At 42.5% G+C, this 19,801-nt stretch overlaps 1 protein-coding gene across 17 annotated transcripts in view; it reads right to left on the reverse strand.

The window, feature by feature from the left end:
* Positions 1–19,801, reverse strand: part of ppip5k2 (diphosphoinositol pentakisphosphate kinase 2) — a 249,152-nt gene that overhangs the window by 112,621 nt on the left and 116,730 nt on the right. For all 17 annotated transcript variants that reach the window (XM_059644714.1, XM_048527822.2, XM_059644712.1 and 14 more), the window contains 4 exons: positions 9,163–9,304; positions 5,184–5,407; positions 4,415–4,542; positions 123–237 (listed from right to left, as the gene is read on the reverse strand). In XM_059644714.1, coding sequence (XP_059500697.1) covers positions 123–237; positions 4,415–4,542; positions 5,184–5,407; positions 9,163–9,304 — 609 coding nt within the window. The remainder of the gene's footprint in view (positions 1–122; positions 238–4,414; positions 4,543–5,183; positions 5,408–9,162; positions 9,305–19,801) is intronic.

The raw sequence follows: 19,801 nt of genomic DNA on the forward strand, positions 1-19,801 counted from the left end.
AGTTGTGAATGTAAAGCTCTGTACAAATGCAAGTTGTTGTTACATTTTTTAATCAATTTAAGTAGTATCGAACTTGATTAGTTACAAATCTATGGTCACATGCCAGGATTGTCCATACTCACATTACACAGCGCCCCATAGCGCAATATAGAAAGGAGTGAGTGTACATGGCTCTCACTTGTAAAGTACAATCTAGTACGGACATGCCTCTCTGGTGATAAGACTCCTCTTGAGTATCTGGAAAAATAGGAATAAAACAGTAATAAAATTACATAATAATTTTTAGATTAGATTTACTTTTACATTTAGCTTATACCTATCAGAAGCAAATTCTAATTCTACTGGTGTTTCTTGGATCAGAATTTATTGCCATTATCATCTCATTTTATTGATGAGTATCTTGATTTTGCCCGTATCTTTGTCTCCTGAAGTCCGAGAGATGTAGGTATGAGTGTACCTAGAGCACAACTGTGTTAACCATCAAACGTCAGCTTTAGTTGAAGATAAAATGCTGCTGGGGTGTGCATTCTTCTAATAAAACAGTTTCACTATTCCAGAATTATGTAAAATGCAAAAATAATCTCCAGTTTCCTTTTTGCACAGTCATACCTACAAAATATATGAATTAGTAGCAAGAGAAGACCATTCAGCTCTTCAAGCCTGCTGTGTCATTCAGTAAGATTGCAACTGATTAAATTACGATCTCGTCTCCATGCTTGCACCCAGCCTTTATAATCAATGACTCCTCTGTTGTTCAAAAATGTATCTGTTTGTCTTAAAAATATTTATTAACACTTCCCAGACAGCAGTAGAGAAAGTTCCAAAGTCTGCTTGACTTTCAGAGAAACAAATTCTCTCATCTCCATCTTAGATGGGAGGCCCACATTTTAAATCATACTCTCTAGTTCTGGTGTCTTATATAAGGGGAAGTATTCTTTCAGTAAACAATATACAATCCCTTTATGATATTACATGTTACAACAGGATCACCATTCATTCTCAAATGGGTCCAGGCATGAGACATATTATCAGCAATATAGTGCTGGCCTTGGATGAAACAGACAGACAACGTCTTGAGTAAAATATGAGAAAATTGTAGAAATGTGGGAATTATAATACCTGTAATATTTTGTTTGAAATTTGGAGGCATCTGTAACCATCAAAGTTAGCTTTAAACTTCAAAGTGATAAAACTAGTTCTCCTTACATACTCTTGAAAATAAACATTAGTTTAATGGTTTTCCTGAATCTTCTATCATTTGCCAAGTTGTTTGAACACTAAAGGTAAACCCCACCCTTGGCCAATCTCAACAGTCTGTCCAAACACCTTGGCGAGTGAAAGGCAAGCAATCAAAGCACGCTGTACTTTTCAAGTTGGCCCACTTAACTCGATGCATTAGAAACAGGTCAGGTGCCTGGAGGGACTGCCTTTAACACAATTTTTATACCATTCTAGCCAATGTCATTCAATCCTCACTTGCTGGGTCTGCAGATTCCTTGGCTGGAACATGCCTTCATTTTTCTTTTCAGGCATTTGGACAATAGCATTCATTAAATGTGAAACATAGGAATAGACAATTTGGTCCTTCAAGGCTGTTCCACCATTCAACTTGATCACAGCTGATTTTCTGTCAGTCATTTTTCGTGCATTGTCCCTTATCCCTTGACACCTCTAATATCCGGGAATCTAATGCTTTCTGCCTTGAATACCCTAGCAGACTGAATGCCTTCTGGAGTACAGAATTCTTTCATCAGTCTTAAATGACTGACTTCTTATTTCTAAGACTGTGTTCCCTGATTATTACACCCTTCCAGCCAACTAGGAAACTCATTCAAGCATCTATCCTGTCAAACATGGATGTTTCAACAAGATCACCCCTCATATACCTAAACTTCAGAGAATACAGGCTCAGTCCACTATCTCTCTCCAATTTGACAATCCACCATTTCAGGAATTAGTCTGGCAAAAGTATATGTTTTCTTGTATATAGAGATCAAAAATCTATATACAATAGTCTAGGCATGGTATCACAAAGGCTCTACACATTGGCAGCAATCCAGTACATAAAATCCTCTTCCAATAAAGGCCAATACAGTATTTGGCTTCCTAATTGCTCGCTGCATCCCACATTTCAACATCACTCCTTGAAATTCCCTCCTGGAGCCAAGGAGTTTACAGAATAATTGGGCCTTAATTTCTGCAGATATTTGGAGAGTAGCAGCCATTGAAATCCAGAGGAAGGAAGCTTTTTTCTTTCATTTTTATGTTTTCTCAATGTAATGCCCCGAAAGGCTTTTTGCATTTTCACATCCTGTCCAGACATGCAGGTTAACTCACAGATGTTATATTGCTTCATGTACAATGTCAGACATGGGAAGTTAACTGATCTGCTGATAATCTTGTTTCAATGCAGACTCTGCATTTCTCTTTTCTGTTCACAGGTAGAGGCTACTTTTCTGTAAGTCCAATGGTATAAATTTGTCAGCATGATTTGTGTAGTAAGAGTCAATTAAACGTGTTAACAATTATGTTCGAGAGGTTTATTGCTGGATCTTTGTCAAAAAATGTGATAAGCAATGTGGATAAAAGGGGGAATCAGAAGATAATATATGTGGATATGAAGATTTTAAGGACAGCAATAAAAAAAGTCTTGCTGCAATAATGTACAGTTTTGGCGAGACCAATCCCATCCAGAAAGACAGAGCATCAGATAAATGGGATACGACCACCTGAAAGCTCCCCTCTCAGACATTCACTATCTTGACTTGCAAATATATTACTGTTTAATCAGTGTCTCTAGGCTGAAATCCTGGAACTTCCTCCCAATGGCAGCATGGGTCAGCAGTGAACTGCAGTAGCTCAAAGTGGCAACTTACCTCAATCTTCTCAAGGGTAACTAGGAATGGGCTGTAAATCCCAGCTAGGGATGTCCACATCCCATGAGTAAATATTAAAAAGGCCAAAACTTCTCAGCATTCTGTATCTCATCAGGATTTCATACAACTGCAGCAAAATTTCTTAAACTCGGTACACCAATCACCTTGCAATGAAGGCTGAAATGTTTTTTCTAATTATTGCTATATCTGCATGTAACTTTTCAATGTTCTTTGTACAGGTGCATTTCAGTCTCTGAACATCAACATGTACAAAAATATTCTGTTTTTCTATTCTTCCTAACAGACTAAGTAATCACACATTTAACCACTTTCAATCTAGCAAATCTCACCTCTTTCCCACTTTCACCTAACCTCATGCCCAGGTTTTCTGATAGCCAGATGATTGTTTCCAGAATTGCACGTAGGGACCACATAAACCCCCTCGAAGCAGACTCTGAGGAATCAAATGGTAAATTGCAGATTCTGCTGGACAATTCCACTATGCTTGAACCCTCCAAAAGTGTCCATTTCAATCAGAGGATTCGAGGGATATGAAGTTGAGTAATAGTTAGCCAGGAAAAGGTAGAGAGTATGGAGTCTAATTCCTAAGTGACTATTAAAAGGACTTCCAACTTACCTCATAACTACATCTCCTCCAGACCCCAATGCACCCCAGACACTAACCTGAAAATTCTTTGGCACTTGACAACAGTTCGTGCCAAACCCCTGGAATCCAAAACCCCCCCATTCAAAAGACAGCTCCTGTCTTCTGAACCCTCCTCCTCCTGTGCCAAATTCTACAGCCAATTTTTGACATCCCACTGCTGCTTCCAATCAGCTCTTTCCCATACTACTGATATATCCTGCTCCAAACCCAACAACCCTTTCATACCAACAAATTCCCCTAGCCCCCACCACCAAACCCAACACCCTATATACATTTCAGAATACACAAAAAGAAGTGTAGTTTCCCTACCCCCAACTATTCTGCTCTAGGAAGGGCCTATCAGAATGGAAGATTGGCTTCACATTTCTGAAGGAGCCCTGCTCAGATTCCCCTGTCCAATATATGGAACTCTTTTGTTGTATTGAACACTCCTCAGCAAACGTGACTGTATGTAATTTTGAAGCTTCTTTGTGTCCCCCTCACAACTTAACTCTCACTTAGCCCTATATTGTCAGCCAAACTAGATATATTTCTTCTTGTTTCTTCATCTAGTTCATTAATAGAGATTTTTAATAGTTAGCCCCTAACACGAGGAAACACTTCTCTTCAAGATTCAAACAAAGTTTCAGAAGGGTAGAAATCAAGTTGGACACAAAGCAGCCTTGCACACTTAGACAGTTCTTAAAAATAATCTGTTGGTTATGTGACCAGTATATTAACAAAGTAAACAAAAACAAATCTTAAGAGAGTTGTGCACTTCTACTCTGAAGTCGTCTATCCAAAGTAACACTGCCTGATTAGGATTTTAAAATAGAAAAATTACAATTATTCAATCTCCTTACAGAATTAATAACTATTCAGAAACCCTTACAGTGGATGGAGTTTGTTAACAGTGTCATCATCCTGAGTTCTTTGCAAGTCAGAACGAATTTTCCTTATCAAAGGAGTACAATATGCTTTGGCAATATCCATCTTCTCAGCCTTGGTAATGCCATATTCCTAAAGAAAATAAAATTCAGCAAATTCAAGAAAAAATAAACTTTAAAATGTTTTAGAACATCAAGAATTGAATCACAGCCCTGATACATTCTTCACTGCAATGCCTGAGTTGACTTGCCAACCCATCAGCAACATTTCATCATGCAATATAAATTGTTGCTTCCTTTGACATGTAGTATTATTGTATCTGCCCTGATGAATGCAAGAAAAAACTTTAACAACTTTTTTTTGAGCTATACTCAGATTAGGAAGTATCAAGCTTGTGTGTGTTGCAAAATTACTTTTCCCTTCTGCACTGCATTTTAAAGGAATACAGTGCCAGAGTTGTTCTTAAGAAAATGAAAAGCCAATAATACAAATTACATAGCTTCAAGAAACAACCATAAAGAATAACTAAGAACTTTCATTTATGTAACACTTTATCAACATCTTCAAGTAAGTTCCAAAACACTTCAATTAATTAATAATATACAGGCAAACACAGGGATGAGAGGACACATGGCAAAATCTGACAAATGGCCCACGGGAGGAGAAAGGGGTGAAGAGTTAAAAAGTTAAAAAAAAGAAGAAAACAGATATTAAAGCATCTTCCTCACAAAGGAATAAAAGTTGCCAAATTAGCTTACATTTAGGCTCATTACCTGAGGTATCACAATGTCAGCCAATGACTTTGATAACTGATACAGTTCCATTGTGTTCTCCAGTTGTAGGGAACTGTTGTGTTGAACATCATACTTTATGCAGTCATAGATATCAGGAATTTTGCTGATATCATAACGCCCGTTTTTCAATTTGACGTCCTTTTCTAATTTAGCCCATCTTCGCAACATCAACTCAAGAGATTCACTATGGTAAAGTTGAATATCTATACAGACATAGAAAGCAGTAAAAAAATTTTAGATTTAGAATTGAAAAAAAAAAAGAAAATGCAGGATCAACATGGGCAAAATGACTGAAAAATCTGAGACACAGTCTCTAGGTTTTAGCCATTTACCTTCCTAATTCTGACCTACTTCTGATCTTACATCTTGTGGTCCTACGGAATGCCAAATTTGCATCCCTTGTCTGATTGCACCTCTTTCCTCTGAATATCAATAGGTACAAATTTCATGCCTTTTAAAACAAAAAAAACTTAATTTCTAATCTTCTTAAAGTGTAAAACTTCATACTTCCCCATATTGTACACCATGTGCTACCTAGTTGCACACTGACCACACCTGTCTATTATATCTCTATACAGCCTTGCAGCCTTCTCACAGTTTACAATCCCACCTGGCTTAGCATTACTGACTGTGTGATTCACTACTACATTGTTGTCACCTTCATCTCAAAGAATGAACAATGTTCATCTTCTGGAATGTTTGAAAGGGGCTTGGTGGATATATAGGTGACTGTTAAAGCCAATTTGCATTCAGAAGGTTCTGCCGCAAATAAGACAGGACTGCACAGACAACTGAATTTTTTGGATGAACTGCTGGATTGGGATTTCTTCTTGCATTTCCTTTTTGCCTGTGATATGGAAGCTACAATGTTTTTTTATTGCAGTAAACTTCTCAATTGCAATGAGCTTCTCCTAGAACTCATAGTTGATAGAAACAGCCCCAAGTGAAGGCTTCAGAGTGCCATGGGTTTGACAGCATGGAAAGAGGCCCATCTGTGCCAAATTCCCATGCCAGTAATCAAGCTCATTCTGGCTCTAGTCCCAATTTTCCGTACAACACCTGCAACCTTGTGTTCAATGGAGCTTCAAGTGGTCCTCTGAATATTTCTTTAAATGGTTCCCACTTCTACTATCCTTTCCAGAACTGAATTCTAGATAACCACCACTCTTAGATCAGAGTCCTTAAATTCCCCCCAAACCTCCGGGCCTTTATCTTAAATCTATGTCCTCTGAGAGGAAAGATTTCTTTCCGTCTATCCTACGTAAGTCCATAATAATGGTGTACACCTCAATGAGCTAGCCCTCAATCTTCTCTGCTTTACTGACAACAATATCAGCTTTTTAAAGCTCTCTTAATATCCAAAAGCATTCCAGGCCAGGTAAACCTACTCTGCACCCTCTCAAGTTCAATCACATGATCCCTACAGTGTGGTGACCAGAACTGGACAAAGTACTCCAGCTGTGACCTAAATAATATCTTAGCTGCATCACAACCTTCTTGCTCTTGCATTCAAAGCTTGACTAATCAAAGGAGGGATCATATATCTTCCCAAACTCCATGTGCCTGATGTGTTTCCTTTAAGGATCTATGGACATGTACATCAAGTTCCCACTAAACCTTTAATTTCTAGAGTCCACCATTCATGCACCCCCTGCCTTATTAGTCCTCCCAAAGTTCACCACCTCATATTTTTCACTTGATTAAATTACATTTGCCATTTTTCTATACATCTAACCAGCCTACCTACATCATTCTGTAGTCTAAGGCTTTCCTCCTTGATATATGCAATTTTTGTGTCATCTGCAAACTTACTGATTAAACTCCCTATGTTCAAGTTCTGATTTCATAGAAGTTTTCAAAATCTTGAGCGGACTATCTAAAATAGATAGGGAAAAGCAGTATCCACTTGTAAAAGGAACAAGAATGAGAGGGCGTAGAGTTAAAGTAATGTACAGAAGTAATAAGGACGATATGAGAAAAACCATTTCATGCAACAAGTAGTTAAGGTATGGAAGGCACTGCCTGCAAATGCCATGGAGGCAGACTCAATTGAGGCAATCAAGACGGCATCAGATGATTATTTGGACAGCAATGGTGTGAAAAGGTATGGGGGAAATAAAAAACAGGAGACTGGCACGAGGTAATGACGCTCATTTGAGCAGCTAGCCTCCGAATGGCCTCCTGTGTTGTAGCAGTTTTATGATGTTAACTCTTTCTCACTCCAAAATGCTGTCAGACTCCCCAACATTCTCTAGCATTTTGCTTTTTTTTAAGATATTCCATATAGTTAGCTTTAAAAATACAGTCCAATTCAATGTTGGTCTTTGAAACTATCCACTTTTTATATAAAAAGTCCACATGCTGCAAAGATGGCCTACAGTCAGATGACTTCACTTGTGCATCCAAAAACTGCCTCTCGAGGACAAAATGATACATTCCAGACAGAACTGTTGACCACAGCCATGCTAACTCCATTAGAATTCATTCCTGAACTGAAGGACTTCTTTTAAAACAAAGATGGTAATTGTTGTAACCCACTCAGGATACAAGTCTTAAACAAATAAATGTAGGATGTAGCTAAATCAACAAATACCACCTTCATATTGGAAAACTAAACTGAAATTGAGAAATCACTTGGTAAGGCAATTATGTTTATTCCTTAAATGCTGACTGCAGAAAGTAAGAGAAGTACAGATAAAAAGGCAGCGACACCGATAACAAATAAAAACCAGCAACTTTAAAGTCACGGGGTTACCAATCCTGTGCCCTTTTGGGTCCAACAATACAACCAGCTGACCTCCTGGTAATGAGACTACAAGCATCTAATTTCATGACCATCTTTTCCATCTCTTTGTAAGAATCAAAATAATTTTAGCATATAACTTCAGTTGAAGTCACCGAAACTAATTTTGAGGAGTTAACACAAGTTTCTCATTGGGCCTGCAGTGTTTTTTTCCAATTAAGAGGCAACCTTTCCTGTAACTTTACATAAGGAACCTGTTTGAACATGTTATGACAAATCTGACAGGTGGGACTTGAACTTGGACTTTCTAGCCTAGCAGCAGGAACACAACCACTGCTTCACAAGAACCCAAAGGGATTCAATCTCTTGCTGTTGCCATTAACCTGTTCATACATTAGCTATGCAGCTAGTTAACTGCCACTTGTCTTCAACTGTATTCTCCAAATATATTTGCGCGCATAACTGAGACTAAGTGCTATGGTGATAAATTGTGGGATGATTACCTAAATAAACAATTCTCTTTTCCTCATTCATTGCTAGAAGAAACTTGCTGCTGGTTATTCCAACTGTTTATACACACAATGATTGACATGCATTTACACACATCCTTTCCACTCAAAAGCTCAGTGATCACGGACAGTTATTATGAGAAAACAGATTCCATCAGTTTTCTGCCACCTGTCCAGAACCTGAATTTTTCTACCAAAATACATCACCTCATAGTAAATGTTCTTCTCTCATTTAACCCACACTTAATCTGCAAGTTTTGACTTCTTGTATTATATTGCACCCTATGTGCTAGCTATATTCCAATATTCACTCTTCAACTTGATATCTGTGCAAATGTTGATATTAATAACATGTTCCTCGTCTAGGTCATTAATATAAATAATGAACAGCAATGGTGCCAGCTCAGATTCTGACAGAACACCCCATTTTACCTTGTGCCGAACTTTATCCCTGTTGTCTGAGTCTAAATCGCTTTAATCCATTCAGCTCTTGATCATAACTTGATGTGCCCAAATGTCTGTACTGAGTCCATCTAGTCATATACTACTGAAGAATTTTGATATTGTAGAATACTCTTATTTCCTGCCAATTTACTTTCCTAATTCTTCTGATTTCCTAGTCATTTATTTTGATTTTTTTTTCTAGTGCCTTCAAGTTCTCATTTAGCATCTATTCCATCATCAAAGTATAACAGAAATATCTTACCAGCTGATTTGGGGTCTTCCATCCTCTGTCTAATTTGGGACGTTAGGCTCTGAATTAGGGCATAAACCTTATCACAAGTCTTTACAGGGTTTTTGATGAGCTGCATTGACCTAATTATAGAACTGCTCTTAGTAGGAGCAAGCTGAAAAAGAAACAAAAATGTTGAACTATTACACACCATAATAAACATCGAAACTTAATTAAGAAACAATATTCATTAGTTAAATTAGTTTCTTTGCGAGTAAGAAATGGAACAAAAAGGCAAAGGTGTAACAGTTAAAAGAGGGGAAAAAAGGTAAAAGAAACAAAAGAACAATTTCTGATCATTATGCAACAAAGGAATCATTCTTTCACACTGGAAGATGTGCAGAGAACAGTTAAGATGTTGACCTAGAGGGAGAAAAGTTCCCCATGGCTATGACAGCCTTAATATCCAATGACAATCAATAATCTGTCCCTGTGGGAATTAGTTACACTAAAGTGATTTATCTTGAATTGTTTAATTAGTCATCAAAAGGTGGACTTGCTGTCCAGTTAAGTAGATTGCTTTTTCAGCTGGGCAGGGATGGGGTCACGCCATCAGAACCCTTTCTCATTTCTAAAAGTTTAAATTTAAAGACTGATAACAAGGCCAACATTGTACGGTGGATCCTTGCCAATTGGAAGCCTCAAGTATTTCCAGCTACTTTCTTAGTGATAATTCATGTATATCTCTGGCATTTTCTGTTTTTAGGTTAGGTTCTTTTGTATGCACTACCTTGACTTAAGTCCACATTTGGGGTTTAATCAAACCAGGTCAGCAGTTACATTACCAGTTCACTGACATTCACTGGTAAACAACAGAATCCCATGCTGCTTGGGTTCCACCTGATACCCCCATCATGTATGGGTCACAGCACCAGCCCAGAGGAGATGGAACAGAAATCAATAATGAGGGATGTATACTGACTCATAAAATAAGATTGGGGAAGCCATTAAATATGGAATTGGAAACATAAGGAATAAAGGTACAGCTGTAATTATGTGTGACCTTAATGTACATATAGATCAAGCAAATCAAATCAGTGAGAGCTGGACAGGCAGAATTCCTGGAGTTTGTACGAGATGGTTCTCTTGATCAATACACTGGAGAACCAACAGAGAACAGGTCACCTTATACTGGGTACTGTGCAATAAGAAAGGAAAAACTGGTGACCTAGCTGTGTAAGGCCCCTTGGTGCCTGTGTAACCACAATATGATGGAAGACTTCATTCTACTGAAGAGTGACATCGTTGATTCTGAGACTCAGGCTCTGAATTTAAATAAAGTAAAGTAAGATGGTGTGAGAAGTTGGCTGGTTTTTACAAATCAGGAAAGTCAAGGGATGAGAGTTGTGAGGCAATGGCAAACATTTAAAGACTGCATGAAGAAACTGCAACAATTGTTCATTTCTGTCTGCAGCAAAAATAAAGCTGGAAATGTTGCCTGACTATGGCTAACAAAAGAAATTAGGGGTTGAATTAGATCCAAGGAAGGGACATAAAAATTGACTTAGTTTTTAAAACAGAAAATGCTGCAGAAACTTAGCAGGTCTAGCAGCATGTGTAGAGAGAGCAGAGTTAATGGTTTATGTGAACTCCGTTTCTCTCTCACAGATATTGCCAGACTATTGACTTTCTCTAGTGATTTCTTTTTGTGTTTCAGACCTCCAGCAGTTGCCAAGTTTTGCTTTTACTGCCAACTCAGCGAAGCATGACTGGCACTGTATCCACCATCTTAAACATTTATTCCCTACATTGGCACAGTGAACCAGTTCAAACAATTTTTAATTTAACAGCACCTACAAAAAATGAAATCTCTATCAACTATAAGAGAAAAATAGCAGGTATATTTGTAAACTCATATCCTGGCATATCCCAACTATGATTATGCCAGTACAGGAGGTACTGCCTAAAAAGGTGGGAGCTTGGTGAAACTACAACACAGGACTATGAGGCGGCACAGTGGCTCAGTGGTGAGTATTGCTGTCTCACAGCATCAGGGACCCAGAGTCAATTTCAGCCTCGGGTGACTGTCTGTGCGAAGTTTGCATGTTCTCTCTGTGTCTCGGTAAGATGCTCTTCGGAAGGTCAGTATGGACTCTAAGGGCCAAATGGCCTGCTTCCACACTCTGTAGAAATTCTATGATACGTGTCTGCCAAACAGTGGGAAAAACACATGACTGAAAGGAGTATGTGATCTCACGTCTACGTTCTATCTAAGCTGCACGTGCAATCATCTAAAGATCTGTCCATGCATAGCAATTGGTGTTATTATGCTGTGTGCGGCACTGACTTCTTCGGAGGTCAGCCACAGACCTTGGAGGTTTGCACAGAATAAATGTAAAGGCAGTGCTATCCACAACCAAAGGCACAGCATTTTCAACATTATCTTCAAACAAAAGGGCCTAGAGGATGATCCGTTTGTGCCTCCTCCTGAGCCTGGCAACAGAGATGTCAACTTTCAGAAAATTTGATTCACTCAATGCGATGTCAAGAAATGATTGAAGATAATTGGCCTTGACAATATCCTGACAATAGTACGAAAGAATGTGCTCCAGAACCAACTATGTGCCTCGCCAGGGTGTTCCAGCAGTTACAACATTCCCATATATCTGGCAATATGGAATATTGTCCAGGTATGTCCTGTCCACAAAAAAGGAAGACAAATAGAATCCAGGTAATTACTGCGCCAGTTTATACTCAATCATCAAAGCAGTAGAAGGTGTTCATAACAATGCTGTCAAGCATCACTTAGTCAAAAATAACCTGTACAACGATATTCAGTTTGGGTTCCACCAGAACCAATCAGCCCCTGACAAATTATGGGCTTGATCGGAATACGGATAAAAGCTAAACCGGAGAAAAGAGGTGAGGGTTTCTTCCCTTGGCATCAAGGCAGCCTTTTGTCTGAGTGTGCCATCACGGAGTCCAAGCAAATTTGGAGTCAATAAGAAACGGGGAAAACTCTACTGCTCTGAGTGATACCTAACACAAAGGAAGATGATTGTGTTTGTTGGAGGTCAATTAGTTAGGTCCCACAACATCACTGCAGGAGCTCCTTAGGGTAGTGCCCTAGGCTGAGTCACCTTCAGTTACTTCAATGACATCCCCTCCATCATAAGGTTAGAGGTGGGGATGTCACATTCACTGTCATTTGTAACTCCTCAGATACTGAAGCAGGACCTTGGACAACATTCAGGTTTGGCATATGGCCAACAGCATCTGCATCATACATTTGCCAGACAGTTTCTATCTCAATCAAGAGAGAATCCCATAATTATCCCTTGAAATTCAATGACAATGACATTTCTCAATCATTACATGGCAGGCATCAAATGTAATCAGCAGCAAACTAGCCAGTCAGGCAATTAGAGGAAGCTACTGGCTCCATAAGGATAAAGCTGTGCCTTATGTCACACCAGAATCTACCAGGAACAGTTTTCAGAATTACCATAAAGCCAGAAGGAGCAGGTCTGCTCTTCCTGCCTCCACGTCAGATATTTCTGTTAAATGCTTACATTTTTTGGAAACTGCCTCTGTCAGTCACTTTATTGAATATGGTTATAATAATCTTGAAGACTGCAAGTCTTGCACATGCCAAAATGGTGGATGGGGGAAAATTGTAGATCTAAGAGCTGCTGCTTTTTCGGAGGTTTTTTCAATGTTGGAGCTGATTTCCTCAATTTCTTGGAGCAGTAATTACTGTTTCATAAGCTAGGGCTTTGTTTTTGGAGCTTTGGAAAAAATATTCAAAGGAATGGTAGTTTAAATGGGAGAAAGAGATAGAGCGGAAGACTACAGGGGAGATTGTTCAGAGAACTGCTCCAAAGTTCAGACCTGGTCGAACGGTCAAGGATGTCTCCAAGAGGGTCTAGAAGATTCTCAAAGGGGAGAGTGACCAGCAAGAGATCGTTGCACAAGCTGATACTAACAATACAGGAAGAAAAAAGGACAAGGTTCTGAGGAGAGAATATAGGAAATTAGGCAGGAAGTTAAAAAGGAGGCCTTCAAGGGTAGTGGGATAACAAAGTGTGGAGCTGAATGAACACAGCAGGCCCAGCAGCATCCTGCTGGGCCTGCTATGTTCATTCAGCTCCACACTTTGTTAACTCGATTCTCCAGTATCTGCAGTTCCCATTATCCCTTCAAGGGTAGTAATATCTGATTTTACTCCCAGTGCCACATACTAGTGAGAGGAGGAATAAGGCAAATACAGCAGATGAATGCGTGGCTAAGGAGTTGGTGCAGGGGGCAAGGATTCACATTTTTGGATCACTGTAGTATTTTCTGGGGTACAGGTGGCCTGTATACGAAGGACAGGTTGCACCTGAATTGGAAAGCAACTAGTATATTGGTGGGAAGATTTGCTAGTGCTGCTCAGCAGGCTCTGAAAGTTCAGGGGAAGTAAAACGAGAAAACAGATAAAGTCTGATGCTGGTACAGTTGGGAAAATGAGCAAGTCAAATAGTCAAGGCAGGCAGGGGAAAAAGCAAATAATGAAGTGGGACTGAAAATTTAAACTGCATTTATTTCAATGCCAGAGGTCTGACAGGTAAGGCGGATGAACTTAGCATAGTTCGGAACTGGGATATCATAGCTATTAGAGAAACACGGCTCAGGGATGGAGAGAGCTAGCAGCTTAATGTTCCAAGGTATCGATGCCATAAGAAGGTTAGAAAGGGAGGCAAAAGAGGAGGGGGAGTGGTGTTTTTGATGAAGGATAACATTATGGTTGTAGTCAGGGAGGATATTCTGGGGAGCACATCCAATGAAGTTATTTGGATGGAACCGAGATATAAGAAGAGGATCATCTTTTTGGGATTATAAAACAGGAAAGTACAAGGCTTTCGCTTGTAAAGTGGGTAGAACTCACAGTTTGAGATACTGGATGATGACTAATATGGACATTTTATGAATCTCAGCCCTACAAGCAGTAAGGAGAAAAGTATTGCAAAAATGTGTACATGAAAATAATAGCATTAATAAGAAAGAAAGCAAGAAAATTATGAGGGGGAGGTGCCAGTTTTGGACTCAGGTGGACAAGGTCAGAAATCACATGACGGCAGGTTGAAGTCCAACAGGTTTATTTGAAAACATGCTTTTGGAGTATTACTCCCTCTTCAGGAGTTGGTGAGAGAGGTAGTATTAGACACAGAATTTATAAGTAAAAGATCAAAGGGTCACACCACTGATGAGAATGTACTTAAAAAACCAAAAATGCTGTTAAATCTTTAATAAGTTAGAAGGTTTTGATTGATTAATATCTATATGTAACTCCCTAAATTCCTTTGAAGTCTCTGTCCTGACCAAACTAAAGGTTTTATCAGTTATAAAGAAGAGGTGACATTTTCGGTCAGACAATCCATGAACAGTGTGAAGTCTTTGGTGATTTGGTTTGGAGTCAGACTGGTTGTATTTCTAAAACATAAATTTATAAAACGGACTGCCAACAAATTATGTGCTTTTTGAACAAAGTAGATTCTGTCTGCAAATACAAATTCACCCCATACATTCACGTGTGTGTGCGCATCTGTGTACACACGTGTGAGAGAGAGAGTATATGTGCATGTGTGTGTGCGGGACAGAAAGAGTGCGTATGAGAGGGTATCTGTGTGAAAGTGTCTGTGAGACCCAGCGTGTGTATGAAAGAGGATGTGTGTGTGTGTGTATGCGTGACAGTGTATAGTGCAGCAGGGTCACCTGTTGTGCAACATGAGCCCAAGATCCTGGTTGAGGCTGTCCTCATAGGTACCGACCTTGGCAATCAGCCTCTGCTCGGTGACTCAGAATTGTTGTGAATCCCAAAGTCCGCCTTGGAGGATCCAAGGCCGAATGTCCTTGACTGCTGAGGTAATCACCCACTGGGCCTGATCATCCCTGTCTGGTGATTGTTGTGCTGTGATCATTCTTCTATATTTGTAGCATCTGCATTTTTTTGCCAATATACCATGCAGTGGGGCATCTGCACCTGCAGCGTATAAGATAGACAGTGTTGGCTGACTCACATGAGTATCTGTCTTGCACATGCTGAGTGGTGCTCCCATATGTGATGGTGATGTCAATGTCAAAGATCTGACAGATCTTGCTCAGGTTGCCATGACAGGGTTGCATAGTGCTGTGGTTGATGTTGCATGACAGGGTTGCATAGTGCTGTGGTTGATGTTGCATGACAGGGTTGCATAGTGCTGTGGTTGATGTTGTCCTGAAGGCTGGATAGAATGCTGTGAACAATGGTCTGTTTAAGGTTGGTTCTTCCGTACGTTTCCACTTCAACCTTCATACAACTGCCAAATCTCTCTGTCTGTCTCTCTACCACCAACCGCCGACACAACACTCTCTCCCAAACACCACACCCCGCGTGCACACACACACACACACACTCTCTCTCTCTCTACATGCCCCTCTGCAACCCCCAATACACACATACTCCCTAACCAACATGGACACACACGCACTCTCGACCCCATCCCCAACACACACACACAACCTCAACCCCCCTCAAACACACACGCACCCTCTCTATCCCTCCCACCAGATACACATACACACAAACATACACTCACTAACCCAAGCCACGTCAAACACACACACACACACACACACCCCCCTCTCTACCCCTCCCACCAGACAGACACGTACAGACACACGTACACTCACTACCCCAACCCCGCTCAAACACACACACTCTCTCTACCCCCCAGACACACACACACACACACATATACACACTCACTACCGGCACCAACACACACAAACACCCTCTCTATACTCCCCCCACCCCGACCACAGGCACACAAACACCCTCTCTACCCAACCAACAGACACACACACACACACACACACACACACACACTCTACCCACACCAACACACACACACACACACACACCCCTCTCTACTCCTCCCACCAGACAGACACATACACACACACATACACTCACTACACCAACCCCCCTCAAACACACTCTCTCTAAACCCCAGACACACACGCACAAACTCACAACTGACCCCAACACACACAAACACCCTCTCTACATTCCCCCGCCCGCCCACACACACCCTCTCTACCCAACCAACAGACACACACACACACACACCCATCCCAACACACACACACACACACACCCATCCCAACACACACACACACACACCCATCCCAACACACACACACACACACCCATCCCAACACACACACACACACACACACACCCATCACACACACACACACCCATCCCAACACACACACACCCATCCCAACACACACACACACACACCCATCCCAACACACACACACACACACACACACCCATCACACACACACACACCCATCCCAACACACACACACCCATCCCAACACACACACACACACACCCATCCCAACACACACACACACACACACACACCCATCACACACACACACACCCATCACACACACACACACCCATCACACACACACACACCCATCACACACACACACACACACACACCCATCACACACACACACCCATCACACACACACACACACACACACACCCATCACACACACACACACCCATCACACACACACCCATCACACACACACACACCCATCACACACACACACACCCATCACACACCCATCACACACACACACACACACACACACACACACACCCATCACACACACACACACACACCCATCACACACACACACCCATCACACACACACACCCATCACACACACACACCCATCACACACACACACACACACCCATCACACACACACACACACACACCCATCACACACACACACACACACACCCATCACACACACACACACACACACCCATCACACACACACACACACACACCCATCACACACACACACACACACACCCATCCCAACACACACACACACACACACACACACACCCACACACACACCCATCCCAACACACACACACACACACACACACACACACACACACACACACCCATCCCAACACACACACACACACACACACACACCCATCCCAACACACACACACACACCCATCCCAACACACACACACACACCCATCCCAACACACACACACACACCCATCCCAACACACACACACACACCCATCCCAACACACACACACACACCCATCCCAACACACACACACACACCCATCCCAACACACACACACACACCCATCCCAACACACACACACACACCCATCCCAACACACACACACACACCCATCCCAACACACACACACACACACACACACCCATCCCAACATACACACACACCCATCCCAACACACACACACACACACCCATCCCAACACACACACACACACACCCATCCCAACACACACACACACACACCCATCCCAACACACACACACACACCCATCCCAACACACACACACACACACCCATCCCAACACACACACACACACACCCATCCCAACACACACACACACACACCCATCCCAACACACACACACACACACACACCCATCCCAACACACACACACACACACACCCATCCCAACACACACACACACACACACATCCCAACACACACACACACACACCCATCCCAACACACACACACACCCATCCCAACACACACACACACACACACACACACCCACCCATCCCAACACACACACGCACACACACACACATCCCAACACACACACACACCCATCCCAACACACACAAACACACACACACACACACCCATCCCAACACACACACACACACACCCATCCCAACACACACACACACACACACACACCCATCCCAACACACACACACACACCCATCCCAACACACACACACACACACACACACACACACAGCCATCCCAACACACACACATACCCATCCCAACACACACACACACACACACACACCCATCCCAACACACACACACACACACACACACCCATCCCAACACACACACACACACCCATCCCAACACACACACACACACACACACACACCCACCCATCCCAACACACACGCACACACACACACACACCCATCCCAACACACACGCACACACACACACACCCCCATCCCAACACACACGCACACACACACACACCCATCCCAACACACACACACACACCCATCCCAACACACACACACACACCCATCCCAACACACACACCCATCCCAACACACACACACACACCCATCCCAACACACACACACACACACCCATCCCAACACACACACACACACACACACACCCATCCCAACACACACACACACACCCATCCCAACACACACACACACACACACACACAGCCATCCCAACACACACACATACCCATCCCAACACACACACACACACACACACACCCATCCCAACACACACACACACCCATCCCAACACACACACACACCCATCCCAACACACACACACACACACACACCCATCCCAACACACACACACACACACCCCCATCCCAACACACACACACACACACATACCCATCCCAACACACACACACACACACACCCATCCCAACACACACACACACACACATACCCATCCCAACACACACACACACACCCCCACACACAAACATCCCAACACACACACACACACCCACACACACCCATCCCAACACACACACACACACCCACACACACCCATCCCAACACACACACACCCACACACACCCATCCCAACACACACACACACCCATCCCAACACACACACACCCATCCCAACACACACACACACACACACACCCACACACACCCATCCCAACACACACACACACACCCACACACACCCATCCCAACACACACACACACACACACACACACACCCATCCACACACACACACCCATCCACACACACACACCCATCCCAACACACACACACACACACACACACACCCATCCCAACACACACACACACACACACCCATCCCAACACACACACACACACACCCATCCCAACACACACACACACACCTATCCCAACACACACACACACACACCCATCCCAACACACACACACACACACCCATCCCAACACACACACACACACACACCCATCCCAACACACACACACACACCCATCCCAACACACACACACACCCATCCCAACACACACACACACACACCCATCCCAACACACACACACACACACCCATCCCAACACACACACACACACCCATCCCAACACACACACACACACCCATCCCAACACACACACACACACCCATCCCAACACACACACACACACCCATCCCAACACACACACACACACATCCATCCCAACACACACACACCCACCCCAACACACACACACGCACACACACACCCACCCCAACAAACACACACACACACACACACACACACTACCCACTCCAACACACACACACACACACTACCCACTCCAACACACACACACACACACACACACACACACTACCCACTCCAACACACACACACACACACACACACACTACCCACTCCAACACACACACACACACACTACCCACTCCAACACACACACACACACACACACTACCCACCCCATCACACACACACACACACACACACTACCCACCCCATCACACACACACACACACACTCTACCCACCCCAACACACACACAC

This window comes from Stegostoma tigrinum, chromosome 3 (assembly GCF_030684315.1).
Source record: "Stegostoma tigrinum isolate sSteTig4 chromosome 3, sSteTig4.hap1, whole genome shotgun sequence".
In the NCBI taxonomy this organism is placed as follows: Eukaryota; Metazoa; Chordata; class Chondrichthyes; order Orectolobiformes; family Stegostomatidae; genus Stegostoma; species Stegostoma tigrinum.